Genomic DNA, 15,864 nt, shown 5'->3' on the forward strand with positions numbered 1-15,864 from the left:
GAAACCATTCAGTGTTTCCATGTTCTGTTTGAACAAGTGCCTCTTGGTCCAGGTACAGATTCCTCATGAGCACAATTAAGTGTTCAGGAATACTCATACTTCACAGTGTTGTCCATAGCTTGTCATGATCCATACAATCGAAAGCCTTTGTGTAGTCAATAAAGCATAAGTAGACATTTTTCTGATATTCTCTGCTTTCAGCCAAGATCCATCGGACGTCGGCAATGATATCCCTTATTCCACGGCCTCTTCTGAATCTGACTTGAACCTCTGGAAGTTCTCTGTCAATGTATGATTGTAGCTGTTTCTGTATTACTTTTAGTAAAACTTTACTTGCATGGGATATCAAATTCTACGTATACAGCTCAATTAATGATTTTTTTTCATACCCTTGTAATCACCACCCAGATGTGAGGGTGTTGCAGGAACGGGCAGAATTTCATTCGGTGCATAGGGTTGCTATGTGTTGGAACTGACGTGACTGCATCTAATAACAACAACAGACACTACCAGACATTTTTCAGTTTATTCCCATTGGTGTGGCACTGTAGGACCAGCTCTGGAGTTCAAACCCACCAGCTGCTCCTCAGAAACTTTATACAGGGTCGCTATGAGTTGGGTCTGACTTGACAGCACTTAACAACAACAAAGCAATGTAAGAGCGTAGTGCCTCATCTTTACGGACACTTTTCAGTCTATTTCATTAGTATTCCGGTGACTGTCTTGGAAGAAGTACAGCCAGAATGCGCCTTAGAGATGAGGATGCAAGACTTCATCTCATGTATTTTGGACATGTTTTCAGGAGGGACCCAGTCCCCAGAGAAGACACATAGCTTGGAAAAGTGGAGGGTCAGCTAAAGAGAGGAAACCCTCCAGTGAACTGGATTGACACAGTGACATCGATTGTGAGACAGTCACAGGACTGGGCAGTAGTTCACTCTGCTGTGTGTTGGACCACTGTTACTCAGAACCAACTTGACGGCACCGGATAGCAACATTCTGGTAGATGTGTAGTCATATCTATGTCATATCATATGTATTTGCATTTTATGTAGAAAAGTCCATTTGAACTGCAAGGTTGGTGGTTCAAACTCACCAGCCACTCCTTAGAAACCCTGTACATGGTCACTATGAGTCAAAACTGACTTACCAGCACTTAACAACAACAAAAAGTGATTCTGAGCAGCTTTTTATATGTCTGTTGAAGATTTGTCTGTTTGTCGTACTGTGGTGGCTTCTGTGTTGCTGTGATTCTGGAAAACTATGCCACTGGCATTTTAAATACCAGCAGGGTCACCCATCGTGGACAGGTTTTAGCTAAGCTTCCAGACGAAGACAGACTAGGAAGAAGGAGAAACAGACCACTTCTGAATGCGCAGCCACTGAAAACGTTATGAATAGCAGGGAACAACTGTCAGATGAAGTACAGGAAGTTGAACCTCTCAGGCTGGAAGGCGTTATTTGAAAATACAGCTGGAGAAGAGCGCCCTCTTTACAGTAGAGTTGACTTTAATGATGAGAATTGAACAAAGCTTTCAGGACCTTCTTTTGCTGATGGGGCACAACTCAAAATGAGAAACAGCTGCAAACATCCATTAATAATCAGAATGTGAAATAAATGAAGCATGAATCTAAGAAAATAAGGAAAATGAAAAGAAACACATAATGAAAAGAAACACATAAAGATTGATGTCCTAGGCAACAGCCAGCTGAAATAAACTGGTATTGACCATTTTTAATCAGACAGTCCTATGGTTTACTAAGGAATAACAAGCTGAGAAGAATGGCATTATTTATCACCAAAAAAAATACCACTAATAGATTTACACAGTAACCACTAAATCCAGTGATGACAGCAGTTTCTGGCCCTAGATGGAGTTCCTATTGGCCTTGACATTATCTATGTTCAGGGCTCTCAATCTGGGAATTCGTTTCTGGGTGCCCTTGATGGAGTTGGTTTCAGTGTTTGTTAGTACCACAGGGAAACTGGGGTGACTGGTTAAATGCTGGTTTGGTGGCTCTGCAGGTTTTGTAGGTCTGGAGCTGAGCCCACCTGAGTCCAGACACCAAGTGGCGCAGCTGGCCCCTACTCACATTGGCATGGCTCCCAACCACTTGGTTCAGAACTCCTGGAGACCAGGGTCTCCACTCAGGTGGATGAGGGTGGTTGCTGGCCACATCTGTGGTCACCAGGAAAGTGTGGGGAAAAAGAAGAAATCACACATTTCCCTTCACCTGCTGGAATCTGCTCTGCCAGGCCTCCCGCCACTGCCAAAACTGCTCACAAGATGGTCAGGCTGCATCTGGCCGGTTGTTCACTGGTCAGTCTCCCTCTCACCATCCCTGCTTGGACTCTCCTCTCTGCAAATACTCTATCCACCTCTCTAACCTTTCTTCTGAAGTTCAGAGTTACCAGAATTTTCATCTGTATGTGTTTTATTTGGTCTCTCGTATTTTTGTTATCAACAGTTCCTCTAGTCTGCCTAGTCCGCCATCTTGCTGGACGTCTCTCCTCTCACGTTCACTCTTGGCACTCCTCCCTGTGTCTCCCACTGCCTTCATCTTTTTTCTGCCAACCTCCCTCTTATATACTATGTGTACTGTCACCCATATTAACATGGGTCTACTCTCTTGCCCATGATTAATTTTTCCACTTCAATCCCTCCTTTGCCCCACCATAACCATCATAGAATGTTTCTTTTATCAAGAAAATATTTTCTTAACTTTTACAATAATAGTCTCATACAATATTTTTCCTTTTGTGATTAACTAATTTCACTCAGCATAATATTCCACAGGTTCATCCACATTGTGAGATGTTTGGTAGATCCATTGTTATTCTTCAGCAGTGCGTAGTATTGCATTGTGCATATGTACCAAAGTTTGTTTAATCATTCCTCTGTTGTTGGGCGTTTATGTTGTCTTTGTCTTTTTTTTTTTTTTTAATGTTTCATTGTATGACTCTGCCTTTTTGATGTCTTTTGTAGCCAGCATGTTGAAAGATCCTGATTTCTTATCCATTTGATTACTATTTGTCTGTTGACTTGTGCATTTAATCCATTTACAATTGATTGCTGTCGTTTAGCTGTGTTTTTTTGTGGTGCTGCTGGTTTCTGTGTTCCACATTATTTTCTGCACTGAGTTCATTTTGTTTGTGGGTTTACTTTTCACTTTTATTTCTATGTGTTAATGTTTACTAAAACTTTCTGATTTTCCTTCCCTCGCCCCCTGTTTAAAATAGTTTTATCTTGAAATCTACTTAACTTCCTGTCATTTTAAAGTTCTGTATTTATACTATTTCCTCTTTTGGCTTAGTAGTTGATGTCATTAATAATTGATCTCTCTGGTTTCATATTTTCAGTTTTGTAGGCTTCTCTTTAATTATGTCTGTATCTGGATTTGTTCAGCTTCTTGTATGGTTATCTTCTCATCTTTCATGATGTTAGAGAAATTTTCTTCCAACAACTCTTCAACATTTTTCTTTGTGTTTTTTATTGTCTCTTCCTGTCCTGGAATTCTGATCACCCATAAGTTATACTTCTTGGTGCCCCGCATAACTCTTAGGCTTTATTCAGATATTTTCATTCTCTTTTCCGATTGTTCTTCTAGCATGCTAGTTTTGAGAGATTTACCTTCAAGGATACTAATTTGGGTTCCATTGCTTTGAATCTTCTCCTTTGCCCTTTCATTTCTTCTCCTATCCATTTCCGAAATCTTATTGTTAATCTTCTGGATTTCTAATTCCAGGCTTTGTATTGCTTCAAATTTTGAAATTATTTCTGTTTATTCTTGTCATGTTTTCCTGAATTCTTCCAAAGTTTTTTCTGAGTTCTCATTGCTTTCCTTGATCTTTCTTGTCAGTCCTTTTGACAGAAGGTACCTAAATATCATTCTTCTGAATTCTTTTCCAGTTATTTCTATTACCTCTTCTTCCTCAGAAGTGTTTTCTGACTCTACATTTTGGTCATTTGTTTGGGCCATTCTGTTGTTTCTTTGTGTGAACTAAAATTGTCTGTTGTCTCCAAGACACTGTGGTGTTGCTTTATTTGTATTTAATTGATGACGGTATGTTAATATGTTCTTAGGACATAACCAGGTGTCTCCTGTGGGTGTTTGTGCACCTCAGTTTAGGGTGGATTTGATTAGCATTGGCTGCTATCTATAGTTGATCAGGTGGCACAGGAGCAAGTATTGGCTCTTGCACAGTGGATGGAGCTTCAGGAGATCTTGCTCAGGGGCTGGGCTGTATGGGCATGGTTGCTGTCTCCTGTCAAGTGGAAAAGAGGAGAAACCCCCCTATATACATGCATATACACACACAGAATAAAACAAAACAGAACAAACAAGCAGCCAATAATGAAAAGAGACAATAATAAAGGAGAAAATAAAAATATCAGCAACCAAGAAAAAGAATGTAATAACTAAAAAGAGAAAAGAGGGACAGGAAAATGGAGCTATAGAAGAGAAAAATAAGAGAAAAGAAAAGGAAGAAATAAAAATCACTTTGAAAAACTAGGAGATGGAATACAAAAAGAGAATACAGAGTAGTAAATAAAGATATAAAGGAATAAAAAAGACGAAGGGAAATCAACAGAAGAAATGAAGGAAAAACAAAAGAGGATAAAAATCAAGGGAATGGACAGAGAAGGAAAAGGAGAAGAAAGAATAAATAAACAAAAACAACCAAAGAACAACAGAAAAAAAAAACAACAACAACAACCCAAAAGACAAGTGCATTTGTTAAATCCAGAGAGAGAAAACTTGGGGGCTTTGCCAGTCAAGGAGCTCACAAGAGGGGTGGCTGGAGGGATGTGACGCCTGATTTCCTGGCACTAGATGGAGTTCCTATAGGCCTAGGTGTTATCTATGTTCAGGGCACTCCACCCGGAAGTATTTGGTGGAGGCCATCGATGGAGCTGGTTTCAGTGTTGGTTAGGACCACAGGGCAGCTGGGGACATGAGGGTGGATTATGAGGGTTTCTGCGAGACTAATGCTGATTTGGTGGCTCTGTGGGGACTGTAAATCTGGAGTCAAGCCTGCCTGAATCCAAGCACTGTGGTGACGAAACCCACCCCTGCCTCACACTGGCAGGGCTCACAACCATGTGCCTCTGAACCCCCAGAGAGTAGAGTCTGTGCTTGGGGTGGATGTGACTTGGGAACTGGCCACACCTCTGTTCACCAGGGGAGCCTGGGGGAAAAGAAGAAATCACATCTTTCCCATTACCTCTGTGAATCTGCTCTGCCAGGCCACCTTCTGTTACCAAAGCTGCTCACAAAAGTTCAGGATGCTCGCATTGCGTCTCATCGGCTATTGACCAGTCAGTTTCCTTCTCTCCCCTCATCCCTGCTTAGCTTCTCCCAGCAAGCATTCAATCCACTTCTCTAACCTTTCCTCAGAAGTTCAGAATTTTCATCGGTGTCTGTTTCATTTAGTCTCTCGTATCTTTGTTGTAGAATGTTGTGTGCAGTGCATCTGCCAAGTCCGCCATGTTGCCAGAAGTTCTCCACTAGCCCTAACTCTCATCTTTAAGGAGATTCTCCTTACATCTAGCTTTTAGGCCTGGGCCCTCTCCAGAGCTTCAGTCCCCATTTCCCTCAGCCTGCCCACCTCTGGGCTCCGGGGGCTGTCACCCTCTTCTCTTTCTACTCTAGACTCTGTGGAGCTGAGTGCTCGTGTGTTTCCTCAGGGAGCCAGCGGTGGCAAGGGGGCTCGGTAATGTACTGGCTGTATTCTCTCTGTTTCACAGTCTGTTGCTTAAGGAAGTTTTTATTGAAATGGCCAAGAGGTATATTTCCTATGTGTGTAAAAACTACAGTGCATTTTGATACAGTAACTGTAGCTTCTGATGCTGAATTTATATCAATGGAGACTCCACAATGAAAGGAGACCTGAGCTTGTATCAAGTTTCAGGCCCTTTACTTTTACATGTGTCTGTTTTTCCCATTTCCTCAGCAGACCACTGTTTTTGTCCTCTTGCTAGGTTCAAGGTGTTGATTTTCTCTTTTATTTCTTTTGAAACAGGTTGGTCAGGCCAAAGATGAGCTGCTAACCAGTCAGTTGATCGACCACCTTATGGGGGAGAATGACGGCATGCCGAAGGTACTAACCGTGTGCACTTCATCTGGACTTTGAAGTCTCTTGGTTCTGGTTCTACTTGGTTTTGCCCTATTTTTACCTATTACGGCATTTGCATCATAGATTTGTGCATTTTTATTTCTCAAAGTAGCCTTAAAATTCTTTCAGTCAGACACTGCACTTTAGAGGCTACTGTGTTTGTTCACTCTACAATTGGCATTGTCACAAGCCTCTTCTAGATAGCAGATTCTCCACCACCCACAATTCTCCTCAAATGGTAGCTTAATTTATTCTGCTGCTTGTGCTGCTGTGTGTCAGGGGGCCAGTTCCAACTCACAGCCACCCTTTATGCAGTATCTGAGGCTGTCAGTCTTTATGGGAGCAGAAAGCCTTGTCTAAACTCTGAATGAGTGCTTGATAAATAAACAAATTCTTTACTCCTTGGAGAGTAACCGAACTGCAAAATCTCAGGTGTTTCTCCCCTTAGCTAATGATGAAAGTGATGTGTCTCTATTTGTTTCTGTGGCAGGATGCCAAGTACCTGTTTCGTTTGTACATGGCTCTCAAACAGTACCGAGAAGCTGCCCGGACTGCTATTATAATTGCCCGAGAAGAACAGTCTTCAGGTAGGTGCCTAACATGCATGTTCTTCCTTCCCAATCAGGTAGTAGAATCAAGCCACTCCCTACTCCCCGCTATTTCTCTGTCCAGGAAAGAAACAGGTTTCTAGTTTAGAACTGCTATGAATCCAAGACTAGAGGGATGATGGCTTCTGGGTCTCCCAGGGTGAGGAGGGAACATAGCATAGCTCTAAGGCCAGCTCTTGTTCGGTGCTGTTTCTTCTGCTCCTTGGGGGTCTCACACCATTTCTGTCTTCTGGGCAGTGACTTTCCACTGCCGTTCTCCTACAGACTCGCCTTGCGTCTGGCCTTAGCAGTAGGAGAGATGTTGACAGATACAAGATACAAGTGTGCTAAGATGTTATTGTTTGTCCTTGAGTTGGTTTCAGCTCACAGTGGCCCTGTATAAAGTTTCAAGGCTGTAAACCTTACAGTAACAGTAACAGAAAGCCTCATCGTTCTCCTGCGGTGCAGCTGGTGTACTTGAACCACCATCTTTGTGGTAGCAGTCCATTGCTTAGTTCTAATTCTTTATAATACACAGGGACTATTTATAGACTTGCCAGAATGGTTGTGTTCATTTATATGCTCTGTAAATATTTATTCAGTAAGTCAGTTAATTAGTATATTATTGTCACTAATTTTTGTTAGCTGATTCTCTCAGATGTTCATGAATGTTGGACACAGCTTTTGACAAGATGGAATTAACTCCATATTTATTCACATATGTGTAACACTTAATGTCTGTCACCTACTCAGAGTACAGAGGACTGAGCCCCGAAAGACTCGGGACTTGATGGAAGAGAGAGGCAAGAAAACTCAGAGTGGTGATAGTGGGTGGTAAGCACTAAGGTAGAAATGTGCTGAAAGGGCACTGAAGTCCCTGGGTGGTGCAAATGGTTACTATGCTCAGCTGCTTACCGAAAGGTTGGCAATTCAAGTCCACCCAGAGGTACCTTGGAAGAATGGCCTGGCAAACAATGGCCATGGAGAACCCGGTGAAGAACAGTTCTCCTCTGACATGAGTTGGAATTGACTCCACAGCAACTGGTAAAAGAGCACAGGGAAGGAGGTCCCCCTCCTTCATCCTGAAGTCTGGGGGCAGGAAGAGTGTGAGCTGAGCTAGCTGGAGATCAGGGAGAAAGGGGCACTGTGAGAGAGGCATGAGCGGCAGGAACGCTCGGGAGTTCCATGACTGGAGCCTGGAGGCACAGGGAGAGAGCTCAGCTGGAAGGGTTTACATCCTCTGCTCAGGAGTTCACATCTAGTCCTTAAGCGTTTGCAGGGTGTAATGGGGTGGTCGGGGTGGGTTTCCAACAGAATTTTCTGATGTCAGAATTGAGGCAGAGGAAGCTCACCAGCCAGCCGTCTGGATAGTGCACTCCTGCAGACAGAGCCTGAGGCTCAGAGAACCTCGTGACCTTGGGGCACGGTGGGTGTCCTGAGGAAGAGAGGACTGACCTGATGCCACATGCTTTCTTTGAGGGGACTGAGTTAGCAGTTATGATTAAGTGCTGTCAGGTCGGTTCCAACTCGGAGAGTTTCTGAGAAGCGGCCAGTGGGTTTGAACGGTCAATGTGGTTCAGTCGAGTACTGCTCCCACAGCGCCAGGGTACTGCTAATCCCGGTGGAATAAAGGCCCACAGGGAGTCCTCAGGCATTAGGCTTGCCAGTCATGGCCACTTTCCACCTTTCTTTCAAGGAAACTATCGGAATGCACATGACGTTCTCTTCAGCATGTATGCCGAACTCAAATCCCAGAAAATCAAAATTCCCTCTGAGATGGCCACCAACCTCATGATCCTACACAGTTATATCCTGGTGAAGGTGAGGCTTTGGGGGGACCCGGGATCTAACTTGCCCGGTGTGCTTGTCACCCAGTGGGACTTCCTCCAGGCACCTCCTCACTGGATTAGAGACAGGTCCAAGATCTCTTTGTTGTTAATGCAGGGCCTTTCGTATACAAACAGAAAGAAGGAGTAGATAGTTGTTGGAAATAAAATTGGAAGAATACTCGAGAATGAAATAAAAGCAGTTACAGAAGAGGAACAAGGCTGTAAGGCACCAGGCCCCAGTCAGGGAGAAACCGCATTAGAGAGCACGTCTCAGCTCCGTGTGTCTTTTTATGTCTGACCCACAGCATTGCCTGTTCCAGAAACAGCTTTACCTCCATCCATTTTTTAAGGAGCCCTAGTAGCACATTGGGGTGGCCAGTGGCCTGCTAGCCATAATATAGGGTCAGCGCTTCAAAGCCAGCAGCCACTGTGTGGGACAAAGATGAGCCTGTCTGCTCTCTAACGGTGTACAGCCTCGGAGACCCTGTGGGTTCATTCACTCCGAGGTGGAATTGACTCGAAGGCTGTGGGTTTCATGGAGAAAACTTTCACTCATAGCCACCCCATATAGGGTTTCCAAGGAGCACCTGGTGGTTAACAGTTCACTATTGACCCTACGGTGCCACACGAAGACTCCTTGGTCTGATTGCAGTTGTTGTTGTTAAGTGCCATTGAGTTGTTTCCGACTCATGGTGATCCTACATAGGGTTTCCAAGGAGCAGCTGGTGGGTTTGAACTGCCGACCTTGTGGTTTGCAGCCCAGTGCTGATCCTGCAGCGCCTCACCAGGAGTCTGATTAGTCTCCTAATAATAACCAGTAAGACATGGGCCGGGGCTTGAATGTTTGTCAGATGGTCTAAAGCAAAGCAGCAGCTAGAAGGTAGAGGAGGAGTGAGCCTGGGTTTGAGGCAGCTGCTGCTGGAAGGAAGGCAGGAAGATATGGGAGGAACCCCAAAAAGGGCTACAAGGGTCTCATGGTGAGGCAGTTCTGGTCATACCAAGAGTTATTTATTTGCAGAACAAAGCATGAATTGAGTTCTTCTCTCACATGTGAGCAGTTGGGATTAAGCTTCTTAGTCTCTTAGAATAATAAAATATATCATTTATTTCAGATTCATGTTAAAAATGGCGATCATATGAAAGGCGCACGTATGCTTATTCGGGTTGCCAACAACATCAGCAAATTTCCATCACGTAAGTACTACCTGAGAATTGCCCAGCACCCACATATCTACATTACTGTAGCATTCTAGGACTCCTGGCATGACTCTGTAAGCTCAGCACTGGACTGCGAACCACAAGGTCAGCAGTTCAAACCCACAAGCTGCACCTCGGAAACTCTATGCAGGGTCACTATGAGTCAGAACCAACTCCTCAGCACTGAACAAAAACAGCATCATAGCATTATAAGCTCTTAGTCACCAGCTCTTCCTGCGACCAGCCTAGGCTCACAACCCCGTAAAGTGGTGTGTCTGGGTCTCCAAGACTATGCACAGGCTCAGGACTCACTTGGAGGACCTACAGGACTCGCATCGAGTTGTGTTCGAGGCCCGGGTTTGTTACAGTGTAGTGGCATGAAGCAGAGTCAGCCCAGGGAGGAGGTCCGCCCAGTGCGTGTCTTCACACAGACCTCACATAACCCCCGACAGTGAGCTGTGGTGGCTCACGTGAGATGCTGTCTGCCAGGACAGCTCCTTAGAGACTCAGTACCGATCACATCAGCAGCCTTGGCCTGACTGACGCACACTCCCAGAGGGAGAGCAGGTGTTCAGTGTAAGCATATCGTGGCTCACACAGAACTGCCCCAAGCCCGAGTTCCCAGAGGCTAACCAGGGTCTCTGTAAGGACAGCAATCTCAGACCTGCTCTGTTAACTCTTTAGTGCACACAGGGGCACTATTTTATTTTCCCTCTTTTTTTTGTAGATTAGTAAACAGGAGCAAGAGAAATAATACTTGCCACAAATCACCAAGCCAGCTCCAAGTCTGATGGTGTCCCCACCTAGGATAGGGTATTGCCTCTGAAAAGGGTGCCACTATTCCCAAAATACATGTTGCTATCACAGCCCACAGGAGCTCTGGTAGCGTAATGGTTACGAATCGGGCTGCGAACCGCAAGGTCAGAAGTTCAAAATTACCAGCTGTTCCGCAGGAGAAAGATGAGGCTTTCTGCTACGGTAAAGATTTACAGCCTTGGAAACCCTGTACAGGGTCGTTATGGGTCGGAACCGACTCCACGCACATAACCATCATCACAGCCCATAGCAACTGGGGCTAGGCACGTTTTAGGGCAGGGGTTTGGCAGAGTTTTTCTGTGAGAGTCAGATGGTAAATAAACGTCGTCGGCTTTGCGGGACATACGGTCTGTGGCTCAGCTACTCAACCCTGCCATTGTAGCATGAGCGACACACAAGCAAACACGTGAGGCTGTGTCCCTAAAGTTCTGATTCACAGTGACCTTGCATAAGGTTTCCGAGGAGCAGCTGGTGGGTTTGAACTGCCGACCTTGTGGGTAGTAGTCCAGGTCTTACTGTACACTGCCACACCAGGATTCCCTTCTTGGCTTATTTGTTGTTGTTGTTAAGTGCCGTCGAGTCGGTTCCGACACATAGCGACCCTGTACAGGGTTTCCGAGGGTGTAAAGCTTTACTGGAGTAGAAAGCCTCATCTTTCTCCCGCGGAGCGGCTGGTAGTTTTGAACCGCTGACCTTAAGGTTCCCAAAAAGAGTTACAGGACCACATTTGTCTCCCAATCATTGTTTCCAACCTGTTACATGAACGTATTTATTTTATTTGGGGCATGAAAAAGCAATAATTGTGTGCTACTGCTGTGTGGCTCTGTGGGTTAATGTGTCAGACTGCAGAGTCGTTTGAACTGCAGGGTCGGTGGTTCAAGCTCACCAGCTGCTCCTTGGAAACCCTACACAGGGTCATTATGGATTGGAATCGACTTGATGGCCCTTAACAACAACAACATGCTGGCGAAGGGAGCAATGAGGAAAACATGTCTATGACCGTTGGTTGGATGGAAATTAGTGTGGCTTTTGTAGAAAGCAGTGTGACAGTTTGAGTGTTGTAGAAAAGGTCATGTTCTGGGAGCCAGTAATTTAACTCCTGCGTATGTCCTGGAGAAAGAAGAGATTCATACAAAGAGCTTGGTGCATACAGTGATTCATTTCCCTTACTCTTGTCATCAGCAGTCCTGGCAGATGCAGAATGTCTCTCAGACGTGTGCAGCCCTTAGTTCCTCCAAGGCAAAACTTGGTGTGACCAAAGGAAAGACATTTTGACGAGTGACTGGCTTGGCTCCACCACTCTTCCTTTTCCTTAATCAACACGTCGTTTCTGGTTCTTGGTCAGAGATTGAGCTTGTTTCCCTACTGCCCCGGGGACAAGCTCATGCCAGTGCCGCAGGAGACCGGAGACATCATGCTCTCTGCTCTCCCGTTCGCCCACAGACATAGTGCCGATCCTGACCTCCACGGTGATTGAGTGTCACAGAGCGGGCCTGAAGAACTCGGCTTTCAGCTTTGCAGCCATGTTGATGAGGCCCGAGTACCGCAATAAAATAGACGTCAAATACAAGAAGAAGATAGAGGCGATGGTCAGGTAAGCACTTCTAATCCCGTTCCACCAGTGCTTCTCAACGTGTAACTGCTAATGTGCAGGCTTAATAAAATGGGTATGGGGAGCCATTAGGATCACATTCAGCTACTAGCAGCAGAAAGCCCAACGAACACTGGCTTCCACAGTCGGCCTCTCTTTGCTCCTACAACACAGCACTGCAGCTCAGGGCTGAGGCAGCTGCATCCTGACACCACAGGACAGATCCGCCATCTTCCAACTTGGCTCTTTGCAGCACGGATTCCTCCTCGTGGCCACAAGACAGTCAGCTCGGCTCCAGGCATCATGTCCGCAGTCAGAGCCGTCAGAAGTGGAAAGAGAACTTTCCTGTGGGAAGCACTCCACAGCCAGAACTCCCATTTACAGCTCCCTGGGCAGCACTTGCCACGTGGAGACCTGTCGCTGCAAAGCACATGCTGAGTGAAGACAGAGTTCTATGGATTGGGTCAGAGAAAAGAATGGTGAACAGCAAGCAGTGTCTGCCACCAAGGGATAGACAGACCAATAATACTTCTAACACAGTCCACCGCCCGTGGAGTTATTTCCAAACCCCACGCAGCTCGATGGTACATAAGGCATGCCCACACTCCAGAAGCCGTAAGTGACCTACATTTGCCTTGTTTTATAAAAAAATTAGGGAAAGGAACATTTGGGTTTTAGAAAAGGAAAACAGCATCATGTATTAATTGTAAATTCTCCCTTGTTCGGAGTGGTGATAACATTTAGGGGTTCCTATTCGTTGTCACCCACTGGTCGTCTGTCAGTAATCTGCGTATTACTGTGATGCCAGAAGCTATGCCACAGGTATTTCAGATTCCAGCAAGGTCACCCTCAGTGGACAGCTTTCAGGTGAAGACAGACTAGGAAGAAGGACGTGGCAATGTACTTCTGAAAAACATCCTAAGAAGAGCAGTGAAAACCTTATGAATAGCAGCGGGACACTGTCAGATAGACTGCTGGAAGATGAGCCCATCTGGTTGGAAGACACTCAGAATACGACTGGGGAAGAGCTGCCTCCTCAAAGTAGAGCTGACAGGACCAGGCAGTGTTTCATTCTTGCATAGGGTCACTATGAGTCGGAACCAACTTGACACACCTAACAACATTTTGTCATATGGCCAGGGGACCCTGATGAACCTGAATCTTGATTCAGACCTTGGCCAAAAGAGGAGACTACTCCAGCAATGTAAAGAAACTGAGCAAACTCTCTATTGAGTCGATTTGGCCAGAGGGAGGACTGCTTCGTTGGGTTTCTGAGACTGCAGTCTTTGTGGAAGCCAACAGCCTCATCTTCCTCCCACGGAGCAGCTGGCAGATTCACACCCCCAAGCACTACTTACATTACAGTGACAGTGTTAGAGAGAGAAGAGCCAGGCCTTGATCCTGCTAGCCAGGTCGCAAGTGCTCAAAAGCTGCATGTGACTAGTGGGCAGTGCGGGGCAGGTACACACAGCCCAGAATTAGAGCATGTCTGCCATCACAGGAAGGCCTGGATGGCCCCTCCCGCTTCACTTACACAAAGGAGAGACAGAGGAAGAGAGGAGACAGCAAGACCCACCTGGTTTTGGCCCTTTAGTGTGCTGTGAACTCCACCAACTCCCACCCACCATCCCTGGACCGCCAAGTCCTAGTGACTGGTTCTCCTGCCTGGAGCCGCAGCAGGGACCCCTGGGAGGCCCCTCTAGTGATGGAGAACTAAGTGTGCCCCATGTTACTGGTTTTCACAACATGCAGACTCTTCGCTGCTGTGCATGTTACATGAACTCAGGGTCATTGTTTCTCAGTGAGATGTGATTCCTCCTCACAGGAGACCCGATACATCTGAGACAGAGGAGGCCACGACCCCGTGTCCATTCTGTGAATTTCTTCTTCCGGAGTGTGAGCTCCTCTGCCCTGGGTGTAAAAACAACATCCCATACTGCATTGCAACAGTAAGTTTCTATATATTTTCCCTTTCTTTGTATGTATATTCAGAACCTGTGCTTCCACTTCTGAAATTGGATTCCTCAAATTTCCTGCAACATTTCGCATACATAACTTCTTAAGTCAACAAAGTCTCTGCAACACATGATAATCTCAGTGAATATCAAGGGGGCTCTGCCGTGCAAGCTTAGGCATCAGATGGCTCTGGTCTCAAATCCTGTTTAGCATTTACTAACTAAACCCATACAGGGGTCGCTGTGAGTTGGTACCGACTCGATGGCATTTAACATGTCACCTGGTGCGACCTGCTGTACGTTTCTAGGTTTCATCTATAAAATGAGTATGACTGTTCCTACCTCATTACAATAGATTGCTAACATGTATGAAATCCAAATACAACACCTGGCTTGCTGTAGCTCTTACTAAGTGGGGCTATTCGATTAATTCTATTACTTACTAAGGCCTATTATTAGGAAACTAAAATATTAGGCTGTTTGTTAATTCATGAGTTAAGATCAGCTTTATTTTAAAGGAAAATGAATTCAGATAGTAAATATCACAAAATTAAAGGTTATTTTTTTCCTTTATACATGAATCTGATAAAATCTGGCTTTAGTCCTTTGGGTACTACCTTTCTCGTTGATTACCCTCACATCTCAAATAATAGTTTTGTAATGAAAAGGTCTGTAACCAATTACTGTAGTTGAGTAATGGAAGTTTTGAAAAGCGAGATGTTGTTAAGTGCCGTCAAGTCAATTCCAACTCATAGCAACCCTGTATAGGGTTTCCAAGGAGCAGCTGGTGAGTTCGAACCACTGACCTTGAAGTTAAATGACTTTGCAATCTGATGCACTAGCCCACAGCACCACAGATGACTTACTGTTAAACATCCTGTTTTCAGGGTCGCCATATGCTGAAAGATGATTGGACAGAGTGCCCACATTGTGCCTTCCCTGCTCTGTACTCAGAATTTAAGATGTAAGTGTGCACCATTTCTCTCAACCACACACATTCAGTGGAAAACAGACTTCATTCAGCCACGTTATTTTGAATCTCTTTGTTGATATTCCAAGATTTCTAAGTCAGCTCTTGACAGAACCTTTGAGAGCATTATCCTAGACAGGGGCCTTGTATCAAACAGAACACTACTGTTCAGTTGTATGATGAGCACGTAGGAGAAGTGCAGACAGAAGTAGTCATTCTCCCTGTGTGAGAAGCCCAGAGCGAACAGAATAGTGTTGATATAATTATCCTTTATCTCCCTCCTCCAAACAGCATGCTCAACACTGAAAACACATGTCCTATGTGCTCTGAAAGATTAAACTGTACTCAGCTGAAAAAGATTTCAGACTCTACCCAGTACCTGAGGCCAGAGTTGGAGCAGTGAGCGGGAACCTGAGCAGGTGAGTGCCAGTGTCCACGCACATTCCTGGGGCCTGGGGCTGCTCTTAGAGCTCATGCAACTGTCAACTCTCTATTGGCATTGGCTTTTTATACATCGTGGAACTTGTCCGATCTGAACAGTCTCCCACAAACCTTTGAGTTATTAAAAGCGAATGCAGTTGGTATCCAAGCATAATCATGGATTCCAAACTAGGTGCTGAGGATTGGTCTGCTTTTGCCATGACATAGCGTGTGAATCAGGGCTCTCGGAGGGTCCCTTGGAGTGGCCTACTTCGCACAAAGAATTCCCGGAAATCAGAAATGACCCCCACACACACACACACACACCTGGGCCGGGATGCGCATGTCTAGGCAATTCTGTGCATCAGTGTTGCCGCACGA

At 45.3% G+C, this 15,864-nt stretch overlaps 1 protein-coding gene across 2 annotated transcripts in view; it reads left to right on the plus strand.

Moving 5' to 3' along the window:
- WDR19 (WD repeat domain 19) overlaps positions 1-15,482 on the plus strand; it is a 120,256-nt gene extending 104,774 nt beyond the window's left edge. For both annotated transcript variants that reach the window (XM_006873212.1, XM_006873213.1), the window contains 8 exons: positions 6,026-6,103; positions 6,609-6,705; positions 8,402-8,526; positions 9,647-9,728; positions 11,991-12,141; positions 13,964-14,087; positions 14,981-15,057; positions 15,355-15,482. In XM_006873212.1, coding sequence (XP_006873274.1) covers positions 6,026-6,103; positions 6,609-6,705; positions 8,402-8,526; positions 9,647-9,728; positions 11,991-12,141; positions 13,964-14,087; positions 14,981-15,057; positions 15,355-15,466 — 846 coding nt within the window. In that variant the 3' untranslated portion in view covers positions 15,467-15,482. The remainder of the gene's footprint in view (positions 1-6,025; positions 6,104-6,608; positions 6,706-8,401; positions 8,527-9,646; positions 9,729-11,990; positions 12,142-13,963; positions 14,088-14,980; positions 15,058-15,354) is intronic.
- The last annotated feature ends 382 nt before the right edge of the window (positions 15,483-15,864 follow it).

This window comes from Chrysochloris asiatica, unplaced genomic scaffold, assembly GCF_000296735.1.
Source record: "Chrysochloris asiatica unplaced genomic scaffold, ChrAsi1.0 scaffold00230, whole genome shotgun sequence".
NCBI classification, from domain to species: Eukaryota; Metazoa; Chordata; class Mammalia; order Afrosoricida; family Chrysochloridae; genus Chrysochloris; species Chrysochloris asiatica.